The sequence below is a fragment of the Zootoca vivipara genome, chromosome 13, assembly GCF_965207765.1.
Source record: "Zootoca vivipara chromosome 13, rZooViv2.hap1.1, whole genome shotgun sequence".
Classification (NCBI taxonomy): Eukaryota; Metazoa; Chordata; class Lepidosauria; order Squamata; family Lacertidae; genus Zootoca; species Zootoca vivipara.
In genome coordinates, this window is record NC_142596.1 from 21,342,116 (window position 1) to 21,367,416 (window position 25,301).

The window sequence follows — 25,301 nt, forward strand, 5'->3', positions numbered from 1 at the left end:
AAAAACATTGTGTGTTTCCTGTTGTACTGGGGAGGCTAATTTCTTTTGGTTATGGAATAATAATATTTCCTGCTGGCTTCAGGCCATGCTGAATCAGTAACGAGGTGATCTAGGCCTGTGGGTTTGAATGACCATAATTTTAGTTCAGGACAGTAAATAACTATTCTACAGTTAATCAGAACTGTGGTTTTATAGTGGGATTTACATGATTAAGCAATCATGTCAACATATGCCATTTCCATCCATCTTAAATCTCAAGCAAAGTGAGTTTGGAGGCCACTGTAATTAACTTTGGTGTGTGTCCTATCTATTTCACAAAATTCATTGTAGTTTGATTGGCAGTTTGAATACAAGTCGAATCTAAAATCAAAGTTGTGATTGGTTTTTTCCCCAGGTATCTTTGGAAAGCAAATATGTTTATCTGCAAAGTTTTTTCTGGCATGCTAAGCATTGTTATGCCAACAGTTTTCTTTTTTCCTTTCTTTAAAAAAATACTGTTTTTTCCCATGTTAGAGAAGATAAATATTGAGAAAACAATTGTTACAACAGTAAACAACAAGTAACTTGTCAGGATAAAATTGCAGACTTTTATCATGCCATGTGTTAAGTTTCATTTGATAACTCTAAGAGATCACACCACATTTTCCCATGAGTGCTGGGTAGATTCCTACCACAGTATGCATTCAATAAAGAGTTGCTACATGCTATAAAAGGAATATGGATAGTGTTTGCCCTTTGCTGCTCTGGCATGTTTAGTTTCTCAGCCAATGCTATTGACCATAGTCTGTTATACCAAGAATCATTGTTCAGCCCATCACTGGTTTTCCCTTTGTGGCTTAGGGCCCTCGTATTTACGGAACCGCCTCTCCTGGTATGCCCCGCAGAGGACCTTAAGGTCCATGAATAACCATAGTTTAGAGGTCCCGGGCCCTAAGGAAGTCAGACTATCCTCCACCACGGCCAGGGCCTTTTCAGTGATGGCTCCGACCTGGTGGAATGCTCTGTCCCATGAGACTAGGGCCCTACAGGATTTAACCTCCTTCCGCGGGGCCTGTAAGACAGAGCTATTCTGCCTGGCCTTTAATTTGAACTCAGCCTGATCTTTTATTTCCCCTCTCTTCCCCCCTCCCCCCTTTTATGAAGATTACCTGCTCTGGGACCCCACAGCTAATTCTCCCCTGGCCTCCTCGCTGGCCCAAGTAAGTCTAATTTAGCCAGCTAGCCCTGGTGACTATCTAATGTTTATTGGATGGATTTCCCCAAAATTGGTTCTTGAACTTGAATTTTATTGTTATTCATGCTTTTATACTATATTTTATGCTACTTTGAATGTTGTATTACAATTAAGTGTTTTAAATTTGTTTTTAGCCGCCCTGAACCTGGCCGGGTTTCTGAACTGGGAAGGGTGGAGTATAAATAAAAATTTATTATTATTGTTATTATTATTTCAAACATCTGGCTATCTCCATACGAGCAGCAGTCTTTAGGATAATCATGAGCAGACAGGATCCTAAGCCCAAGTGGTGCTAGTACAGGGGACATTTCAATTGTTTTTTTGTATATCAATCTTATTTCTTTGAAGACAGCATTCCAGAAGGGTTTGATGATGTCAAAACACCACCACATATGTAAATATGTACCTTGGACTGCGCATCCCTTCCAACAATTTTCTGAGCCATCATGTCTTCCTTTAAAATCTAACGTTAGTGAAATACTGTATATTCCGGCGTATAAGACGACCCCCAACTTTTCCAGTTAAAATATAGAGTTTGGGATATACTGTACTCGCCGTATAAGAAATACGACCCGGAGTATAAGACAACCCCTGACTTTTGAGAAGATTTTCCTGGGTTAAAAAGTAGTCTTATACGCAGGAATATACTGTATATGCTATTGAGGTGTCATTCAGTTCAATCAAATTAAAATGGGATACCTTTTAAACAGTGTAACCCTATGCATGTCTATTCAGAAGTAAGTTCAATTGAGTTTGGTGGTGCTTACTTACAGATAAGCAAGTATAGAATTGCAGCCTTAGTTTTGTTTCCTAAATATAAGTCAAGCATGCTGTATCAGTTCTCAATTAATTTAGGGCAGTGAATTTTTTCCCTGGATAACCAATTTTATTGTCCAAAGTTAGGCAGATGTGTTGCAGAGGCTTAGGATGCTCAGCAGGTAGATAGATAAGTACAAAATGTCCTTTTGTACTGGAAGGTGGAAGGTATTGTAGAGTTTTGTATTGCAGAATAAAGGATATTAAAAACAGCAACTTGTGAATTTTCTTCCAATCTCGGTCTTCCAATCTCTGTCATGAAGATGTGATTTCCTATACCTAAAAGCATTATTTATAGATCACCCCTCCTGCCTTTCCTTGAAAGCTTTTAGTATTAAACAAGTTTGCAGTTGTTAAAATCAGTTAAATAAGTCATCTCAGAAAGGAAATTGGGTGATTGCTTTTAAGATCTCTCTGTTAATTTTAATTAAAGAGAGGACACATTATGGCAGGCATCCCCAAACTTTGGCCCTCCAGATGTTTTGGACTACAATTCCCATCTTCCCCAACCACTGGTCCTGTTAGCTAGGGATCATGGGAGTTGTAGGCCAAAACATCTGTAGGGCTGCAGTTTGGGGATGCCTGCATTATGGGGTGCCTTAGACACGGAGCTTTTTCTCTTCCTTTCTGAAACTGGTCTTTTCATGATTAACAGAAGAATCCTAGACAGGGACATAAACTATGTATGTTATTTCCTTTAGATTCAACAGAAATATTTTACTTTTGGTGCAAATGTAGCTAATTACCACGTGTAAAAGGCCTGAGGCTGCAACCTGCTGGTTTGAGACCTCTGTTGACATTGTTGCTGTAGAATCAGCCAATGTGATGTCATGACCTTGTTTACCAGCTTGGGTTATTTAAGATGGCAGTCCCTTTCAGCTCTGCAGAAATGCAACGGCTAGAATGTCTGGAATCTCTCAAATGCAAGAGGCCTCTTCTTCTAAATATACTCTCTGGATGGTTGCACCGTATCTTTTCTGCGGTTGCAGAGAACCCCTCATATTTTATTACTCTCATTTCCCCCCTTTGTTGATGACCGTCATATAAGTTTGTTCTGTTTTAAAGAGATTCAAACTGGTTTATTGTAGCTTTTCTGGCTCAATATTCTCTTAACACGTAGCTGTAGATGAATAGCTGTTTTAAATGTAATCCAGCAATTTAAATTGGCTACAAAGTTCTCCTTGGAATTTTGGAATCTCCAGTTACAGAGCTGTTGAAAGAGACACTCCATAACCCAGGCATTTGCAGAAAACAGTATCTAAGTAGAAAAGGGAAATTGGCAAATTTTATCCTGCCCCCAACTTCTTCTTCTTCTTCTTTACTTCTCTCTCATCACTCTGTGAGACAACAGCAAGAGTTGTTTTGTCATGTATGAAAACACTTTGGGTTTATGGAAACAGAATATCTATGTGATCTGCTTTTGCAGTTCAAAATATTTTAGAAAGAAGAGTGGCAGGTGTCTGTATCTCATCTTACATTTGGGGAAACAGACACGCTGAAGAAGTTGAACAGCAAATGAAGCACCATCTCGCCTACTGAAAAGTTACCTACCCAGATTTGAAAGTAAATAAACTTATGGCACTATATTTTCTGCTGGGTTAAACAGAACATGAATAAAATTCTTGCTGATAATGCCAAGGTTGCAGATTTGATTCCTGTATAGGACAGCTGCATATTCCTTCATTGCAGGGAGTTGAACTAGATCAGGCACCCCCCAGACTTCGGCCCTCCAGATGTTTTGGACTACAATTCCCATCTTCCCCGACCACTGGTCCTGTTAGCTAGGAATCATGGGAGTTGTAGGCCAAAACATCTGGAGGGCCGCAGTTTGGGGATGCCTGAACTAGATGATCCTCAGGGTCGCTAACAACTCTACAATTCTATAATTCTATACTTTGAAGATGCTGCCTAGTGCGTTGGGTGGAAGAATATTTAGCTGAAGATTTTGCCCTGTGATATTTTCTGTGCTTTTTATGTATCTATATATTGATCATCATCACACAAGTTCAAATGAACCACTATGAAGAATACTGTACTTGCTAAGCGATTTTGAAAGGTTAAGCGATTTATGTTGCCAGCATTTTTACAGTAGGGACAAACAAAATGCTGTATCGATAATTCAAGCATTACTGGGATAGAATACAGTGTGCTTTTCAGCTTCATAGATGGAATGCCACACATCTTGCTGTTTATGGAACACATACCCAGAACTTAAATCTGTGCATAAAGACTTTAAAAATAAGATTGGTATTAATCCTGCAAAGCATTCCTCTATTTAAAAATATCTTATTAGCGCATTAAATAATAATGATGTCTCATTTTGTTCCTAATGTGGAGTGGATCCCCTTTGCCTAATATGGTTGTTTGACATACTTCTAGGAGGGCCTGTTTACCTCTCTTATATCCCCTCACCCACCCCATGGTTTCTTTAGTACAAAGTGCTGACTTATGCTTTGCAGTGGAAATTAACCAGTGTTGTATTGCTCAGTTTGTGATTACTCTAGTATGCTATATTCCAGTATGCTTGCACTCACAGTCTCAAACACAGACGTTGTTGATATGGCCTGCCGTATTTTGAGGTTCGCTACCCACCATTTTATGGAACACAGGTGGGTAGCTTATGCTGTGGTCTAAACCACTGAGCCTAGGGCTTGCCAATCAGAAGGTCGGCGGTTTGAATCCCCATGATGGGGTAAGCTCCCGTTGTTCAGATCCAGCTCCTGCCAACCTAGCAGTTCAAAAGCACATCAAAGTGCAAGTGCCACGTTTCTCCGAAAATAAGCCATACAGTACTCCGAAAAAAAGCCATACCCCGAAAATAAGCCATACCCCCAAAATAAGCCATAGCGATAGGCAGTACCATACTTAATTTTAAAAAAAGACATCCCCTGAAAATAAGCCACCGTGTTTTTTTTTTTGAGGAAGAATAAATATAAGACGGTGTCTTATTTGGAGAGAAACACAGTATTTAAATAGGTACCACTCCGGCGGGAAGGAAAACGGCGTTTCCATGCACTGCTCTGGTTTCACTAGAAGTGGCTTAGTCATGCTGGCCACATGACCCGGAAAAACTGTCTGTGGACAAACGTCGGCTCCCTCGGCCAGTAAAGTGAGATGAGCACTGCAACCCCAGAGTCGTTCATGACTGCACTTAACTGTCAGGGGTCCTTTACCTTTACCTTTTACCCACCATTCCGGCTAATATTCCTAGGAAATATTGGGCCTTAAGAAGGTAGCTTGAGAAGGCCAGGAAGTAATTTTGAAGCCTATCCTGCTGAATGGCATTTTGTAGTGGCAGGAAAATGGGTGTAAAGGTGACACAATAACCCTTTAAGATAAAGTTTTCACTTGGAGCAGTTGGGAACAGAGCAGTTTCGGGGCGGGGTGGGGGCCTTTAACACTTGCCCCTGCTCTCGCTGCCTAAATCTCCCTTCCACCCGACTTCCCCACTAATCTTTAACAGATCTGTTTAATTAGTTAAATAGATATAATATATATATTGCATTTCTTGCAAAAACATTTATTTTGTTTAGAAAATGTCCATAATCAAAGACTTTGAATCAATAGTGGACAAATTATTTAATGTGCAATGTATCTCAGTTGCAAGGTTGAAAACTTTGAAAACCAAAGGGATTTTAATCAGTGGGGCACGTTTGAAGGAAACAGCTCTCAGGTTTGTTTTGCCAATTTGGAAATTCTCAATTCTTTGCTTATGCAGAAATCTAAGAAGAGACCATTTTGAGCTAGTTGTTATTGCTGTGGTTTTGTTATAACATAAGAAATTAGGTAGATACATTTTTCTACCTTTCCTTTAAAATGTTATAGTTACTTTGTGGTTCTGGCTACTGTGGTGGAGGAAAATTGTTCCTATAGTTTTGGTGCCACTTTGTATACTCTCGTATATATTCTCATTTTAGGCCCTCCTATGTGAGACGGAATGATTGATCCTACAAAACATTGTACACCATTGTGGTGAAAGTTTGAGTTTGGAGAGAAGTAGGGCTGTCACTCAGTTAAACAAATTTTAGTCAATCATACTCAGTATTTTTTAAAAAATCATTCTGTAGCAAAATATAATTTCTTTTGTTATTTTAAATATAATTATTAACCATCCTATAATATAGCTCTCTGGGTGAAATGCGTATTTTATGAAGCATGTGTATGTATATAGCAGTCATTCTCTTAGAACAGGGGTGGCCAATCTGTGGCCCTCCAGATGTTGCTGAATTGCAGCTCCTGTGTCCAGTGCCCTGGGATGATTGGAGTTGTAGCTCAGAAACAACTGCAGAACCAAAGGTTCCCCACATCTGCTCCAGGTGTTGTTGGACTCCAGCTCCCATCAGGCCAAGCATGCATAGCGAATGGCCAGGGATGATGGGAGCTGGAGTCCATCTGTGGCCACAGTTCCCCATCCATGAGTAAGAAAATGAAATAATATATTTTAGGATAGCACATGGCATATGAAATTTTTATAACTATTTGTAAAAGGTAATGGCAAAGGTACCCCTGACCATTAGGTCCAGTCGCGGACGACACTGGGGTTGTGGTGCTCATCTTGCTCTCTAGGCCAAGGGAGCCAACGTTTGCCCGCAGACAGCTTCTGGGACAAAGCCACTTCTGGCGAACCAGAGCAGTGCATCCATCCCTGTGATTGTCCCCACCCTGTCCCGACCTATGAGGTTTCATTTCCCTTCCTCCCCCCACCCCCTGGTACATCCCTGTGAGTGGTCCCAGTCCTCTTCCTGTACCCCCTCCTCCTCCCACCCTTCAGATCATCCCTTTGACCCTCCCAACCCTCCTGGTTCTGTAGGCGGCGGCGGACGGTGGATTGGGGCGAGGGTTGGCTTTGTAGGTAGCGGCAGGGTGGTGGTGGTAGTGGATCGTGGCCTGGCCTCGGTCCGCAGTCGGTGGTGGCGGGTGGTGGATCTTGGCGTGGGCAATACTTGTTAGTAGAGATTTTTCCAATACTTGTTGGTAGATAATATATTTTGTTTTTCATCGATTGTGATGTTTTTTGTTGTTGCTGTTGTGTATATTGTTGAAGATGCTCTGTATCTGGGCATGCATTGTTGTGGGTAAGTGTGTTAAAATTGTGCTTTGCCTCGCAGGGTTAGTGCGGTGGTGGTGGGGTTTGGTTTGTTTTGGGGTTGGCGGCGGAGACAGGGACTGGACTGCCCTGTGGTGTTTATGGTTTGTTGTCACTGTGGGGAAATGCAGAATTTTAATTTAATTTTTTTTTAAAAAAATAATTGACTAAGAGAGATTATTGTATATTATTATTGTATATTATTGTCTGTTTAAGGCAGGGGACTCCATTGGGTGTGTGTGTTGGGGAATGAATGAATTCCTGTATGCTTTTTTATGTTTTTGGGGTTGTTGTTTTTTTGTTATGACTAAGTGTTATATGGAGTTGGGAAAGGGTTTGAATGTGGTTGTTGTGTTTGGTTGCATAGAGGTTTTTTAATTAGGTTTTTAGATGTTTTGTTTTAGCTGGATTCTTTTCTGTGGATTTTTTTTGGGGGGGGGGTTGCAGGGGCTGGTGTTGGTGGGTGGTTTTGTGTGTACAGTGGTGTTTTTTTGTGGTTTGTGGTTTTGCGGGGGCAGCGGCAGGAACGGGTCCTGGCCTGTCGCGGGGTTGGTGGTTTGGCGGGGAGGTCCGGCTTATGGTGGCAGCAGGGGCGGGCACGGGTCCTGGCCTGCCATAGGGTTGATGCTTTGGAGGCGGCAGAGGCGGAGGGTCCTGCTTTGGCTGACGTTGTTTTTTCAGCGGTGGCGAGGTGCGTTTTTTTGGCGGCATTGGGGTTGGTGCAGGCTGGGTTGGCTGTGGCAGTGGGGGCCGTGGGGTATGGCCTGCCTTGCGGAATTTTTGTTTGGACAGCGAGTTGCGGTTTGTGGGGGTGGCAAGGAGTTGTTGTTTAGTGGGGTGTTTGTGTCGGAGGTCCGGTTTGTGGGTGTGGCGATGGGGGTGTGGGTTGGCTAGTGGGGTGTTTGCAGCATTTGTTGGACTCGGCGTATCTCCCGTTGTCTTGCTTTGAGGGGTAATGCTGTTTTGGCGGTTATAGCATGTCGGGGGTATGTGACGTTGTCCTGCCCTCAAAGACAGACAAAGAAAGACAACATCTTTCTATTGGATGAGGTTGGAGTCTTCAGAGTTTTTTTGCTGATGATGTCTAATAGGGGTGCCACTTTTTTGCGTTTAATCATTATTTTAGGTATGGAAGGTCTGGGTTTTTTAAAAAAAACATTATGCCAGATCCCTCCCTGATGGGCATGGAACGTTGTGTCCTAATTTGATGCAATTCTGTTCAGTGGTTATGGAGGAAGGGTGTTACATCCGCGCATGCAGTGTGAACACACACACACACACACACACACACACACACACACACACAGATAGATATAGATATATAGATAAAGGAGAGTGTGAAGAACTTCATTGTATTTTCTTCACAAGGCAATGATGATACCCGACAGCACAATTTGACACTCATGTTGTGTTTGACCAGCACACATAAACAGGTCAATATTTAACATTCTCCTTTCACCTAGATCAACTTTATCCAGTGGATATTAAAGGTGAAAAACCCGAGGTTCTGGAAGAAGATGCTCATTCATATTTTACAAAGATTTTAGAAGAGCCATCATCTGCTGTTGAGTTTTTATCTATTCCAGGAAGAGGAAAAGTAAGTGTAGTTTATTTCTTCTTTCTAGATAGTAGCAAAATGGAATCACCCTTGCCCAGAATTCTTTGTAATGATGACTTGGCTAATCCCATGGATTTAAAAATCACTACATGTTTCAAGCCAAACTATGACTTTTTAGTTTTTTTTATGAGAGTGAAAGAGTCTCCAAAGCAGAAGTGGGCAAAATGCAACTAAATAACTTAAATTCATATGGGCTGAAATTAAAAACAAGCAAAAACTACTTGCTAGGCAGGGCAAAGGCCATTATTGGCCATATCCATTTAGAGTTATGGTAAAGTATTTCTCCAGTGGAGAATCTTGAGCTTGAAATGAAGCAGATATAATTTATTTACCCTGTTGATCAGGAAGGGACAGAAGCTCAGTTTTCCAATATGTAAATCAGTTCAGATCAATCCAGAGTTGTGTAAATGCCTGCCAGTTGTAGGTGTTAGTGTTGCCCATGCCTGTTTTCCTCGCCTTTTAAAGAGGGCTTTGAAACATGAGCCCATTGGTTTGCCTACAATAGCTTACTTGACTTAATCCCACCTCAGCAACTGGTTTCCTGGAGCAGTTGCTTGGGCTTCAGCACCCTGTCAAGTCTTATCCCACAAATTGTAGTAATGGCCACCAACTTGGATGGCTTTGAAAGAGTATTCATGGAGGATTAAGCTTATCAACGGTGTAGTGGGAATAGACTACACCGAGCAGGAGTCAGTTGATTTCTTCAGAGTACAGCAGCTGGCTGGAGAGAAATGCTGAAACATGGGGCTCGTCCATATTTCTGCTTTCCCCACTCCTTTCCTCCAGGGAAATATTGCTTTTTACTGCTGAAATGAAACCAACATCTGTTGGGTTTTCTGCAGCTTGACGTTTGCTCTGATTCAGTGGTAAGGAGCAGGTTTTCAGTGGGAAAGCAGCAGGGTGAATGAAAAACCTCTCAGACCTGTGCTTTCTAGGCATGGGACAAGCGTGGACAAGCCCGTGGTTGCTGCCATTACTAAAATCAAGAGTATTTTTACAGTATTCAGTACAGCTGAATAAGCAATTTCAGCTGAAACAGGTCCCAGGATACATTTGGCAAGAAGGAGCGAGAGATATAAGCTTATTGACACACAGCTTCTTACAAGGTTGCGTTCTTACTTGGCAACATTTCCTTTTTCTCATGCTTGACTAATTTTCTCACACAATTCACCTTCATCAGAGGCTACTAGCTGCAATGACTATCCTCTACCTATGCATGGGAGGCAGTATGCCTCTGGATACCAGTTGCTGAGAATTGCATTTGGGGACAGTGCTATTGAATTGATGTTCTGCTTAAGAGCCTGCTTTAAAGATCTATTTGGTGAAAGCGGATGCTGGAGTAGATCAGTCTTTGACCAGATCCTGTAAGGCTCTTCTTATGTTACTATGGCTCATTCAAGCTGAAGCCTGCCCTGCTGCCCTGCCTCAGCTGCAGTCTTGCAAAGCGGCAGCAGCAGGGAGCAACAGCAGCATGGACAATCCCCTGGTGAGCTTTGGGCTGGATGTACTTACCCATTTCTGCATGGGGGTGGATCCATTGGGTCATTCCTTTCTTGGAGAATGATGGAATCGGGGGGATTTTCCACTAGACATGGCTGGTGCTCCTGTTCTGTTGAGGCTTTTTTCTCACTGTGGAATGGTGAGATCCAGCTGGTGACACATTCACTCCTGCTGAGTCCCCTCACCATCACTGTGGAGCATGTAGATCACCTTGGTATTCCAGTGACCTGCCTGCCTGCAGTGAAACAGTTGCACTGCTTGCCTGTTCGTTTTGAGGCCCAATGCAAGGTGCTCACGTTAGTGTTTTAAGCCTTGAACAGCTCAGGACCCAAATCCCTGCAGATTTTATTTCCTCTTAATCCTGATCTGGGAGGACATTAACATTGTAGATTGAAAGTTGTTATTGCATGATCTGCAACTGCTTGGATACAGTTTATTTGCTTTCAGTGCCAGAGGTTGTTTTTGAGTCTAACAATTGCATTTTCTAATGTGCATTGGGTTGTCATGGAAAGTTTGAACAAAAAGGGTTGATGCAGACGAGATAAAATGCTTAGAGATTGAGTCTGCAATGCAGGCTGTTCCCAGCTAGAAGGAAACAGGGTGTTTAAGTCTTTCTCCCATCCCTCAATCCTTTTGGCACCCTTTCACTGTGTCACTGCTTCACAGTGCAAGAGAAGTGGATGGGGGAGGCTTCCATAAATGCATTAGTTTATTGAGCTGCTGGAGCAACTGAAAAAGCCAACTGAAACCATGGCTTCATGCAGTTTTGGAACATGGTTCATAGTCATTTCCATGGGTGAGTGGATAAACCAGTGTACCTAAGGTGAGTTTTTATGTAGTCTGAGAGGAAAGGATGCCTGGCATAATAAAACATTCTTTCAATGCCCTCTAGCGTCTCAAGAACGGAACTGCTTCCAAAGCTAAATAAAACACAAGGCGGGGTGGGTGGGAGGGACACACACACACACACACACACACACACACACACACACACACAAAAGGGTTCAGGCTGTTGTTCTGTCCTTAGCTCAACCTGTCATGCCTGGATGCAGAGTTAGCATCCCATCTGCTGCTCAGTTGGGGAGAGGGGGAAGGGGGACTGAGGAGCTTAGCACGCTAAGTGATGTTGCATCCTTACAAAAGTGAGACACAATAGGGTGAGCTAAGGATGCAGTCTTGGCTGTGATTTATAAGTATGCTGGTTTCTGTGGTTTATAATCAGAACCTAAATGTTATTTTAATTTTCTGCTGCATTTGGGGGTAGAGTTAAAACAGACCTCTAAGGAACATCATCCCTTTGTTTCTTTCAGCCCTGTCCCCCATCCCAGTTATAACAAACACTTGGATTTGGCAGTCTGCTAATCAAGTTCTGTGATGAAAAATCAAAATGTTCCCAATTTCAGTGGCAAAGAAAAGTTAATGTTATGGTGGAAGAGATAGATGAGATGATGTTCACTGAGATTATGTTCACTCCAAGCATGAGATGAGATGCTTGTAATTAAACATCCCCTTTCCCCTCATTTCTACCACCTCACCAGTTTGGGCCTGGGTATTGCCCTCACTTTTTTGAATTTGGGTGTTGTTTGTTTTTAATTAAACTCAAGTATCTTAAGCAGTTTTAAACTTTCAGAATTTCTTTGAAAAAAAGTGAAATAATTGGTACTGTAATGGCTTTTATCTAAAGGAGAGTAGGTATGTCTATTCTAGATTATTCAGAGAGTGGAACTGAATTGATCATATAATTACTTGAGGTGTGTGTGGTTTTTTTTGGGGGGGGGAGCTCAGGGTCAGTTCCAATACCCAGAATGCTAACTTTTATTTGGTTGCCCAACCACCTTAAAATCACAGGATACTTCTTTCATACATGATTAGGAATTACTACCTCCCCCACTCCCTGCCCCACAAAAAGTGACACAGAGTGTTACATAGTGGGACAGCCTAATCTTACTGATTACTTTATAAATGCTATGATCCATTTATAGATACTATTATTATGCAGTGGTAATAATTTTATAGTGTTCTAAGGTGTTCTAAGCCGATAAGACACTTAGGCTTGATTCAGAATAGAACAGGAAACCATTTCCTGCTCGGCAGGCGGTTGGACTGGATGGCCCTCATGGTCTCTTCCAACTCTATGATTCTATGATTCTATTTGTTTATTTAACTATTTACCTTTCTATATTTGTTTACCAATAACAAATGTTTTCTGGCCAGCAATTATTTACTGTGACAGTGTGACAAGGCTTGTGTTCATGTGCTTCTCCCTCTTTCCAGAATGAGGGAAGGAAGTTTAAAGCTTCTGTTTGTGGTTTGAAAGAAAACTGCAGCCTCTTTTATGTAAAAATACAGGAAACTGGTTTGTCTAAACCATAGTTAACAAACCAAAATTTGAAACTGGATTGATCCTGGTTTGTTATAACAATTATGTGCTTGTGTAGTTTTGGAACCTCAATGCCATTTCCCATAGAAAGATCCCAAGTTTATACAGTTGGACTTTTGCTATTAATTTTTTTTAAAAAAAATTGCAGTCCTACTTTTTGTTGCAGATTATGAATGCAAATAACTGCTTTGATTACAGGTTAAACTTGAGGCTCCATTGATGCACTTCCTTCCTCTGTATAAAGAAGACAGCAAACATAAGCTTCTGGTTTTAATTGATCCACAAGATAAGAACACAGGTGAGTGGCTTCCCCTATTCCTTCAGTTTGCAGCATGGCTCACAGAATGATCTGAAGGCATATGACAGGCATCCCCAAACTGCGGCCTACAACTCCTATGATCCCTAGTTAACAGGACCAGTGGTCGGGGAAGATGGGAATTGTAGTCCAAAACATCTGGAGGGCTGAAGTTTGAGGATGCCTGGCATATGATATGATTCAGCTGCTGAAGTGAGCCATGAAAAGGGTCTGGATGGGAGGCCATGTGAAACTTTTTGTAAACTGCTCTGACCTTCTTGGATGAAGAGTGGAATATAAATGTAACTACTACTACTGCTAACGAATATATGAAAAAACTTGTTCATTTATTTGATTTCTTACCAACCCTTTATCATAATTGTTGTGACGTGGGGTTTGTGATTTCAGCTCTCTTGACATAACATGCTGGAGACAGTTCTCTAGTAACAGTTCTTTATTAAAGTGAACAAGACTGAAGACTGAGGGCAGGAAGCAGGGCCGGCCCTACATATAGGCTGGGTGGCGCAGGGCACCATGGCGCCGGCCTGCCAGGAGAGCGCCGCAAGCTGTGCCCGCCGCGCTGGGAAACGGGGCGGGAGGGCGCCGGAGAGATCGCGCTGTGCCTGCCCGCCCACCCATCGCGCTGGGAAACGGGGCGGGAGGGCGCCAGAGAGATCCGCCGCACCATGGTGCGAGGGGCGCTTAAGACGGCCCTGGCAGGAAGGCTACATTTATAGGGACAGGGAACTAGCTAGAAAGGGATACATTTTGGAGGGAACAATATCAGCATAGCTGCCAAGTTATCCCTTTTTTATAGGGATTTTCCCTTATGCTGAATAGGCTTCCTCGCGAGAAAAGCGAAAACTTGGCAGCTATGCAATATCAGGCAATCACAGTGCTGCCTTTTGGAGGGAACCAATAAGACAGAGGATCCAAATACAGCAGCTTAAATGAACCAATAGTAGCTGTACCCTCTAGAACCAAAAGGCAGTTACTTTATCCTAATGCAAATACAGACAATAATAATACAGATATAAAATCCTTTGACTCAATACACAACACCCCTCCCCCCCTAGTGAGCACAGCAGACGTAATCCCTCAGGTACTGTGGGGTCCTACAACTTCTACTTGATCTCCTGACAACAGGTGTTGCAGGTTCTGGATTGGGTGTTACCTGTGGTGGAGGGGCTGCTATAGAGGTTTCGTTAGGAACAGATGGAGTCCCAGACATCTCAGGGTCCCCTACCTGTACCTCGTCATCATGAGGACTAGCAGACCCTGGTTCATTTGCTGAAGCCCCTGGTGACTGCACCTCTGGGCCATTTTCACTCTGGTCTCGCAGCTGTGCGTCACTAGCCAGGGATGAATTATCTGACTCCTCCCTGCTGAGCGCCCGGCGCCTCAGCTGATCTATATGTCTCTTCCAAACTTGCCCATTTTCCAAGGTCACATAATAGGACACAGGTCCACTAGCCCGGGTGATCACACCGGCCACCCACCGCGGACCTCGTGAATAGTTCCTCACCCAGACCAGATCATAATGTCCTGGGACAGGTTTCAACAATAAAATACCGCACAGTACATGGTTATTTTTATGCCTTATCCTGAAATCAGGCCATTGAATCATCTAGCTCAGTATTGTCTTCAACAGGCATCCCCAAACTTCGGCCCTCCAGATGTTTTGGACTACAATTCCCATCATCTCTGACCACTGGTCCTGTTAGCTAGGGATCATGGGAGTTGTAGGCCAAAATATCTGGAGGGCCGCAGTTTGGGGATGCCTGGTCTACAATGAATGGCAGTGACTCTCCGCGGTTTCAGGCAGGAGTCTCAGGAATTTGGAACCTTCATGCAAAAGTATGGAGAAACTGGGAGAAAAGGTAGTAGTGTCTTTCCCAGGTTCTTGCTGCTACTGCAGATCCAATTTCAGTGGGTAGGTAAGCAACATTACTTTATGTTACTGTTTAAATGAGCACTGAAACAAATGTCTCTCAATAGTTTTCAGATATTGAAACGTGGCAAATCCATTTTAACAATGTGTTTCCTATTTAAACTGAAACTTGGGTGTTGGCAGTGGGTTTATAACGTATGCACTCTCATAAATATTCATGAGCTTTGTGGAATTGCTGTAAGAATTCTTACTTAAACATTATACCATTTTTAACTTCCCTCCCACTACAAATGCTCTGAATAACTTTTTGTCTGCAAATATTTGTGTTCCGCAAAAACACACACAAACCAATCACAGGAGAACATTTCCCTCTCTATGTTTTATCTTCTTATTTTATGCATATATTTGAATTTTAATCCACAACCCAATTTAAAAACACGGTCTTACTTCATTACTAAACTCTTCCACAGTTTCTCTCAATTGTCTACTGATTTGCCATTACTTGAGATTTGCTAACATTGAGAACCAAAGTTTCAGCCTTCCGCCAAGTACTTTATTATCACTGTTTCTAGACACCTTGTGATTGAGATCTCCCTTAAGCCTGCTTTAATATGATTTCAGGATGGTAATGGTTTGTGATAAGGTATAAATGGGAACAAAAGAACAAACTGTTTCCTGACATCAGTCTATAGTAAAGGAGAAGAGTAAACTTATAAATGAGTTTTGGACTCAAAACGTTCTCCTTGTACTTCTGTGGAACACTGTGTGCCATAATACCTTCACATTGAATTACAAAACTAGGTGTAAAAGTTTGCAGTCCATGCAATAGGTAAGAAGTTTATGTTTTCCACTTCAGTTTTTGAAGGCACTGCAGTTAAGTTTGCAATAGGAAAATAAAGGCTGGGAAGACTTCCACCAGCGGAAACTATGGCCTCCTGCCTCTTCTAGGATCTGTGAAAAACTAAAGTCCTTAGACAGCTCCCACCTGCCTGCCTTCTTGCAGCCAGTCTAGTGGATGACATTGGCAATCCTCTTCCTTCTCCTCCTCCGCATTCTCAGTGTTGCCTTTGTGGACCTCAACAGGTAGCAGGAGGAGGAGGAGGGTGGAGATAAAGCCAGACCTAGTCGACTCCACCTGTCCTTGGCCTCCTTGCCTCCTGCTGCAGCAGTCCCAATGGGTACATTCCACCACTTTAAATTAATGGTGCATATACCTTCATATGGGATACGGAGGAGCCTTTCCCTCTCCTTCTGCAAAGAGATCTGTACAGGCAAAGTAATCCAAGGAATATGATGTGACAGTTGCTTTGTCAGCTTTACTGGACTACTTCCCCCCTGTTCCTTTAAATTATTGAATAGCACAGGAAATGTGCCATAAAAAGTCAAGTCGTTCCATGTATTTTGCATAGAGTTTCTTTAGGCAGAGCCAAACCCTGCTTGCTTTTAAATTGACACAGCTATCATCGACATTGCGCATTGGACATTGGATTCCTATTGTCCCATTTGTCTGGTGCTTGTTCACCATTGCTAATTGTCTATTTCTTGGCTAGTGTGGGAAGATGGAGTTCTGGAGCGGTACCCAGTGCATTCATTCTATTAGTACAAGTATTAATGCTTGGGCAATGGTATTTTCATACCCACCCCCTGTGCAAACCTCATGCCTTCTCTGCATCCGCTCCAGAGGCTTGGGGGAGAACCTAGAACACATTTAGGCAATGCACAGGGAGCGGAGAGGATAAAGTTCTGTTGAGCAAGCATATAGCCTTGCGCTAACAGAACGAGTTATGTAGAGATACAATTGGATACAACCTTTTGTGGGCTGCTCATGCTTCATAAAGAAAACACATGAAAATGCTCTGCAAGGGAGTGTGAAATGTGTAATGAAATAGGCCTAGCTGCAATTATGCATCTGCAGCTTCCCCTTTTTTCTTTCTTTCACAGCTTGCATGTAAACACATTTTGGTGCATGCTTTAATAATTTATTCAAATTATAGGTTAACTAACTGATTGCACTTACCCTTCAAGCTCACTTGGGAGCTAGTGCAGTGAGACCAGCCTTATATATGTGCATTAGAACATTTGTACAGTCCCGGGGCTAACATAGGCAATTGATGACATTCCTGTTAAAGCTTTTTGCGGTTTGAAATGCACCACTTCTTCCATTTCACTTACTGGTACATAAATTCTGCCCTCCACCATTAAATGTCGTGTAGCTTCTGTTCCCTGGTGTGTTTTATCTCACTCAGTAATGTAGATCTTCCATTGATGCACACAACTGTATTTTTCTTCCTGGAAGTATTCTTTGATTGAAGTGACAGTTAAGAAGAAAACAACATTACTCGCATTGTTTCCCTGTTGTCTTCTGTACTCATTTCAAGGTGTTGGAGATCACCTATGAATAGTAATGGATGGTCTATGACAATTTTGCATGTGTTCAGCTATAAGTTTATTTGTCCTCTTTCTGAGTTAAGATGCATGTTTTAAAAAATCTGAACAAAACTGTACATTGAAACATATATTGTATTTAAACGTGTAACCTATTTTACACATTTCTAAGTGTCTTTTATACTGGAATATGAATTTTTTAAATGTATGTGCTTTGGAATGAGAACTTCATCTCAAAATTAGGAAAAACACAGAATGTTGACATTTGGCTGATGCTTGCAAAAGGCCTGCCTGGTCACCCTGGCATTGTAGGTTGTAAATACCCAATCTGTGTGGCTTGGATTGGATTATGATGTATTGCAATGCATTGATTTTCTTGGAATTGTGTTTTATTGTTGTGAGCTGCCCTTGGATTATTGATGAAAGAGTGTTATAAAATGTTTTAAATAAACAGAAACAAGCCCATGTCTGTATTACATGACTGTTATGACCCATTGTAAAATGACTTGAAAGAGGGTCTTCCCTGTGGTGATAAATACTTCTGGAAGTTCTTTTGCCTTCCTTGGTGATTATTTTCCATTGTCAACAGGAACACATCAATTTCCAGTGGCATTGGGGGGGGGGGAGGAATGGTTAATTCTATGTATGCTGCTGAATTGGTTTTATAGTTGCTGCTGTGCTTTACTTTTGTTATTTATGCTGATTTGAATTCTTTCATCTGTATACTGCCCTGGTATCCTACAGTACAAAGGGTGGTTTGATGGATAGTTGATGATGATGATGATAATAATAATAATACTAATACTACTACTACTACTAATAATAATAATTTATTATTTATACCCCGCCCATCTGGCCGGGTCTCCCCAGCCACTCTGGGCAGCTTCCAACAGAAAAATAAAACACAATAATATATTAAACATTAAAAGCCTCCCTGAACAGGGCTGCCTTCAGATGTCTTCTAAAAGTCTGGTAGTTGTTTCCCTTTTTGACATCTGTTGGGAGGGCGTTCCACAGGGCAGGCGCCACCCCCGAGAAGGCCCTCTGCCTAGTTCCCTGCAACTTGGCATCTCGCAACGAGGGACTCGCCAGAAGGCCCTCGGTGCTGGACCTCAGTGTCCGGGCAGAATGATGGAGGTGGAGACGCTCCTTCAGGTATACTGGACCGAGGCCATTTAGGGCTTTAAATGTCAGCACCAACACTTTGAATTGTGCTCGGAAACGTACTGGGAGCCAATGTAGATCTTTCAGATAGAAATAACTGACAACAGCAACAGGAAGATAGCACAGATATGTCACCGAAACCCTGTATGAGCTCTTGGTATCATGGTGGCAACCATTTAAATGAAACTTCTTCATTTCATTCTTTTTTTAGTATTAGCAATTTATTTGCATAGTTCCTGGTGGCTTATTGAAGATGTAATGAAAACGGCTGATCATTCCCGGGAGGGGTTGAAACAGGTAGGTATTTACTTAAAAACCTTATCTCTCAGCAAGATGGTCTAAGTTGATTGTGTGCTGGTTTTTTTAAATAGAGTAGTGATGCTTAGTGCCCCCCCCCACTTCATACATTATGGAATGGGTTATATGAAACATTCACCTATACATGACTTGATTTCCTTAATATCTAGCTTTTCAGAGAAATCGGAATACTTTGGAATGGTGTGGAGTAGTAACAGGAACAGACTCTGAAAACTCTCCTGAAGGCATAACATGTTTGAGTTTTCAGCACATGCTGGTGGTACCTTGATGCTAGGACTGTCAACCATTTATGGAATTGTTTATTGATAAGCACATTTCTGATTAATTAGACCCTATTAAAGCATCCAGAGAACATGGGAGGGCGTAAAATGTAGTGGGACTTAGCATGCCAGTCCCATCCCTAGTGTGGCCATCCCTGCCAACTCCACCCTCAACCTTCCGACTAAGTGTGGGAAGGTTAGGGGTGGAGCTGACAGACGGGGGCAGAACTGGCACACATGCCACCCCATACTTTTAGTCCCCATACATTCTTTGAAAGTGGTTATAGGGCTTTGGTTTATTTAGCTATAATTTGCAATTTCCATTCATTGGCCTTGGCCGCCCTACTCCAGGAGAGGCAGGATGGAATGTGGGAATCTCTTTTTGTTTCTGTTAAGTTTCGACCCCATTCCCATGAGTGGTTTAATCCCATCACTTGTGCTGGAGGAGCAGTCTTCCTGGGGTAACAGTGCTTTGCCTGTATTTTAGTACCTGGGAGAACTAATGCCAGCTTCGGGGGGTTGATCAGCAGTGCAGATGGAGGAACGAATAAGCCAATCCTCTTCCAGAGCTTAGAGAATGGTCTCTGAAGGCTCATGATGCTGTTTAACTAAGCAGTTCTTGCCGTAGGCAATGCCAGGATGGTAACTACATGCATGGGCCAAACTAGGTACAGTATGTTTTCCACTTGCCACATAGAGCAGTGGTCTGCAGTTCCTCATTAAATGGCACAAGAGAAAGGTTTAAGTTCACTGTGCACCTTTTCTCACTCCCACCTGCAGCTCCATTGAGCCAATCCAAATTGGGGATTCTTGCAGCTGATTTTAAGGCTAAGAAAGAGATGTTGGGAGATCTGATCATAGATCTTCCATGTCACGTGCATTTTGGCCTGAAGCAGCTATTACCTTGGAGGAAGATTAGGGTGTGTGCATACCGGTATGTATACACATATATACATGCAAACGCACAACTCTGTAGGCATTTCTACCCTTTCAGGGTGCATCTTTCTAACTGTTTTTCCATGAATAATTCAACTTTGCCCAATGCCATCCCTGCCGCCATGTTCCACACATTATAAAAATTAGTAACCTTCCTCAGCCCCATTTCCATTTATCTGCTGGTTTGTCCTTTTCCATTTCTGTCCACTTTGTCTCCTTTGGCCAGGTACTAGGCGAGACAATCAGATAACGGAGTTATTTCATTTTCAATAATAGCCCAGCACCATTAGCGCTGCTTGATTGGCCATCTGTTGCGAAGAGCCAGCCTTATTAACCTTTGGCATAGTGTGTTACTTACACACCATTTACAATTGCCTTCTGTCTTGGACCATTTAAACATATATTGCATTTATTTTATGGAGTTCTTGTTTAAAGAGATTTCTCTCATCTAAAATTCCTCCTGTGCTTTCCTCTTAATTTTAACGCCGGTTGACATACCTCTCTGACTAACTCTTTATTTTACATATTCCCCAACTGATTTGATACAGTAAGTCTATTATGTGCAAATGTCTGATAACTTTAGAGCAAATTAGTTTGTTTTTTTATTTAAAAGCACTTAAAATGCTTAATATTTAAAAATCTCTGAGTGGCATACAAAAGTACAATCAAAAGGCAATAAAATGGTTTCATAAAACAGTGGTATAACATAAAAGCCAGTAAAAAGCATTATAAAAAAGATAAAAAGAAGAATTCAGAATTCTTCCTAACCACCCTTTCCAGCAGTTTTTTTCCCTGATTCCCTCTGTCATAATTTTACTTGTTTTCCAACCATATTTATTACATGTGTAATCTGGGAATATTTCCTGTGCAAATCCTATATATTTGGGCAAATTTGTGTTCTTTTTTGTCATCCTGCTGAACCTTACCTCCTTAGATATTTTAACATCACACGAATCACCAACACAACACCAACAAATGTAAAGCCCTTTTACTGGAAACCAGAATGTTTTATCTTATTTTCTTCCCTCCCCTGCCCCTATTTGTTTTGTAAGGTCCAGACATTTGAAGAAAGAGTTGTCCTTTTTGTGCTTAACGTCATTATTTTTGGAATGCTTGAGAGGAGTTTGACTCATGATGTGCTCTTTGTGCCTCATTCTGAGAAAGAGTGTGCCAAAATATTTTGGAGGAGTGGAGATGCAGCTGCCTTCTACACCATAAAAGTGAAAGGTACACTTGTTTTATTCATGCAGGCATTCTGAGGAAAATGAAGGGCACCATTTTAGATGGTTGGCTTGGTTTGGAGAATCCTATCTCAGCTTAATATGCACAACAACCAGACCCAGAAGTCTCCAATTACTCCTGCTTTTCCACTTCATGCAAACCGAGAAAGCATTGTAACAAGCCAGCATCTCAAACCAACTTCAAACTGTGTTTGAAAATGCTGGGTTTTTCTGAACCTGGTAACTGTAGTTTCCAGGTTTGGGTGAAGTGGTTAATTGGAGACTTCTGGGTTAGATTGCAAATGGGCTGTTTGCTCGGGCAAAAGGCTCAAACATATCTTGACTTAATAAGCCCAAAATAGGGTTATCTAAACCAGGGGTAGGGAATGTGTGGCCCTTGTGGGACTCCAACACCCATCACCCTTACCATTGGCTGGAGCTGATGGGAGTTGCAGTCCAACAACATTGCTATAGTCACACAATCCCTGCCGCTGATCTTAATGTAGCTGGTCTTTGAAAATTGTTAAAGGCTTGGATATATTGCATTAAAAAAAAGCTTTGTGTTTTAAGAACATGTGTTGTGGTTCTTTGGCTTTTCTTTATAATTCATAGTGCAGCTACTGGCTAGCCATTCATTCCTTAGCTAACTGTGTGAGCTAATTGTTAAAAGATGGTTTCTTGATACAGAGATCTCTCTTGAGTGCTTTGGTTGGGATAGCAATAGGAGCTTGAGGATGTTGACTTCCGCTTCCCCAGCAAGAGGAGCTGATGTGTGTGTACAGTATAAAGAAACAGCAGTCTTGTCATAGAACATTGTATATGATGTATTTTTAACATTGTTTTATTCATACACCTCCCTGGGAATATTAGTTGATGGGCAGCTTAGCTGGTCAGTCATCCATACCCTTTTCAGGATACTCCATTCCATTTACCTTCTCTCTGGGTTTTTGTTTCCCCTGCTGACAGAGGGTAGGGAGCTTGGTTTAGATGGCTATAGGGGTTCCATCAGATTCCAAGCGTCATCTTTTCTTTCTGTCTCTTTCTACTAATGCATGCATTTTTATTTTTGCATTAGATACAAAGCTTCAAATATACTAAGAATTAAACAAATATGCAATGTGTTTTTGTTTGTGTATGTGTATCTACACACACACCAAGCCATGCCTTCTTAGTTTTATTTGAAGCTGGAGATTTTGCTCTCTCTTTTGGGTTTTGTGTAGGCGTGTGTGTGTCTGTACACAAATCACACAATGGGTTGACTTTGGGTACCATTCAGCAGAAACATTCTCTCCTGTTACACAAGGGCTCTGTCTGCAGAAGGTCTCTCTGGACAAGTGTCTGCCAAGCCAGCTTGTTAATCAGGGAACTAACTGGAATGTGCAATTTTGTTTGGTTTGAGTCTTTCAGATGTGGGGCAGGATGGGGTTGGGCTTTTCCTGAGCTTTTGGATGTTTGAGAGCGTTAATGGCTGTCTCTTTTCTCTGCCCTTGTAATTGCTGTTTACCATTCTGCTGGCTCACAGGTTAGTCATTTAGCATGCGTGACCTAACCAAACAGATTAAAGGCCCTGAAGAAGCAGACTTCACAAAGGCTGCCTTCTGTGATGGCATCCGTTGACTCTGCTTGTCATTTCCCTTGCCCATAACACTCAGTGTGTACACCCAGAGAGTAAGAAAAGTCGTCATACCACCTCTCCCCTTCCTGTGTGTTGGGGAGCATGAATGTGCTCAGTGGCCATGCCTTCTGATTCTGATATGCCCAATGTTGTGTTGTGCCCTTGTCAGCTGCACATTCACCATTAGTGAGGGGAGTGTCTTTAAAATGTGTACAGAGTGATTGCGTTGGGATGTAAGGGCTCAGGCAGGCCTTAGGGCATCTTGTACCCCAGTTGTTCAGTGTTTGGTATATCACCCCGATAACCTTTAACCTGGACTAGTAGTATATGGGCAGCCATTGCAGATGTTTTAACAGAAGTGTCACATGCTCTTGGCTGTCTGCCAGTCAGCAGTCTAGCTGCTGCATCCTGCACCAGCTGGAGCTTCTGGACCAGGGACAAAGGCAGCCCCATGCAGAGTGAATTGCAGTAATCAAGTCTTAATGGTACCAGTGCATGGAAGATGGTGTCTAAGTTATCACTTTCCAAATACAGTTGTAGCTAGTGAATATGACAGATGATAAAAGGTGCTCCCAGCCACTGAGGTCACTTGGGTCTCTAATGACAAAGTTGTATCCAGAAGCACCTCAAGCTATATCCCTACTCCTTTGGAAGGAATTTAACTCCATCTAGAACCTCTGTATAGTAGCCTCCTTTCCAGCGGCAGAGCTAGCCGCTTGGGTGCCCAGAGCGGCATGCACGGCGCACCCTGCAGCCGGGGGCAGAGTGAGCCGCCCATGGCAGACATTCGGCGCGCTGCCTGCCCGTGACTCCCAAGCCTTCCCCGAGCTGTCAAAACTAAGGGGAAGGGGGGAATGCTGCCGGCAAAGCGGCTCAGCTCCCCGCTCCCCCCGACGGCTTGGGGTAAGCTTGGGAGTTGCTGGCGGGTGGCGCGCCGAATGTCACCCCTTCCGTAATGACACCCGGGGCGGACCACACCCCCTTCCTACACCCCTGCTCCTTTCTACACACACACCCTCCAATCTCCATCCAGAAAAGCAAGAAGATTATCAGAACTCAAGGGTGCATTTTAGCCAGAAGAAAACACTCAAAAGGATGTGAAGTAAAGTCAGTGAGGAGTGTGGCCTAGGGAAAGAGTCCCAAGAGCCAAACAGAGAGACCCTGAGGGGCCACATTTCATCCTTGGCCTGCGGTTCCTTATCCATTCTAAAGCAGGATGAGCAACTATTCAATTGAGCTGATTCTTTTTTGGGCTGTCTGTGCTGGTCCTTTAGCTTCCCAACCTTATTCCAGGTGTTTGCAAGATTCTATCAAATTAAGAAGTGAAATAGTAAGAAACTCTATGGGATGACAACAGGATTGGTGAGCCTGCTAGCAATTCTACAGTCCCCTTTTAAGGTTATTGCAGATCTTGTAGCAAAACCTTTGTCAGCTTCCCAAAATGAATGGGCTCATGTTGCCAGAATCTGACATCTCTGCCGGGCTGCTGGCCAGTCCAGGATGTGCTGGGTTTCTTGGCTCACGCAGGGGCCTAATGCTTTTATTAGCTGTGCCCATATGCTTGATCTTATGAGTAATTGGAGGGCAATGAGTCCCACCCTAAGGGAGCCTTATGCAGCAGGATTCTTGGACATTCAAATAACTGGGCTGTCCTCATAAACAGAAAAGAGAAGATGGTGCTATTCATGGCTGGTCTTGAAGGAGAACATGGTTGCCAGTTAATCTGCCTGTGAGATCAAGGGAAGAAATGGGAGCTTGCTTCTCATGTCACCCACCAATCTCAACATTGTTCACAATACTTGTTTTGTGATCGGCTGTGTGTGTGATTGCAGCAAAACAGGAGGGGAGTTGTGGCTCTGATGGGCATGAAAGGGGTCACATGTTGTTTAGGTCTGATTTTAGCTGTTGAAAGGCCTGAAGGGGTCTATGTTTATTCCTTTTTAAAAAGCATTTTTATACTGCTACATATTTCAGAAATCTCTTAAGTGGTGTATAGTTTGCAAAAAAACTAAACACTAAAATAAAAACACAGCCTAAAACCAGTAAAACAGCAAACATAAAGCAAATAAAACAGGAATTCAGAAGGTTCAGACATGCAGAACAGGATGCAATGTCAGGAAAAGTCTGGGCAAAAAGATATGTTTTTTTACGAGATATCTGAAACCACTGATAGTTGCTACTTCACATATGACAGAGGGGAAGGTATTCCACAGTACAGGGGCAACAACTGAAAATTCCTGCTTCTGGGTCACCACCCTATAATACTCTGTAGGGTGCTGTGCCACATAAAGAGTTTCCCCAGGTGAACTAAGTGATCTTACAGGTCTACATTGGGGCAGGCAGGCAGTCTTTCAAGTAACCCGGTCCCAAGTTCTTCAGGGTTTTATATGTTAACAAGATCTTGAACATGGCCCGGTAGCTGATTGGCAGTCAGTGTTGTGTGTGAGCAGCGTTTTTCAAAAAGTAGTACCGTAGGAGTGAGAAGAAACAGACTGTTGTATAATAGAAAGAAGTATACTGTGTATAATGTACACATTGATTTTCAAAAACCACACACAGAGAGAGAACGCTGCTGTGATATAT

The 25,301-nt window shown here is 42.5% G+C and overlaps 1 protein-coding gene across 9 annotated transcripts in view; it reads left to right on the forward strand.

The window, feature by feature from the left end:
• Positions 1-25,301, forward strand: part of FAM169B (Protein) — a 44,033-nt gene that overhangs the window by 7,788 nt on the left and 10,944 nt on the right. For 6 of the 9 annotated variants that reach the window (XM_088656723.1, XM_035131789.3, XM_088656721.1 and 3 more), the window contains exons 2-5: positions 8,600-8,733; positions 12,833-12,932; positions 18,581-18,666; positions 20,936-21,110. In XM_088656723.1, the coding sequence (XP_088512849.1) occupies positions 8,600-8,733; positions 12,833-12,932; positions 18,581-18,666; positions 20,936-21,110 (495 nt within the window). Of the gene's footprint in view, positions 1-8,599; positions 8,734-10,966; positions 11,078-12,832; positions 12,933-18,580; positions 18,667-20,935; positions 21,111-25,301 lie in introns of those variants that run through there. The other 3 variants (XM_088656724.1, XM_035131792.3, XM_088656725.1) reach the window with 2 other exon arrangements.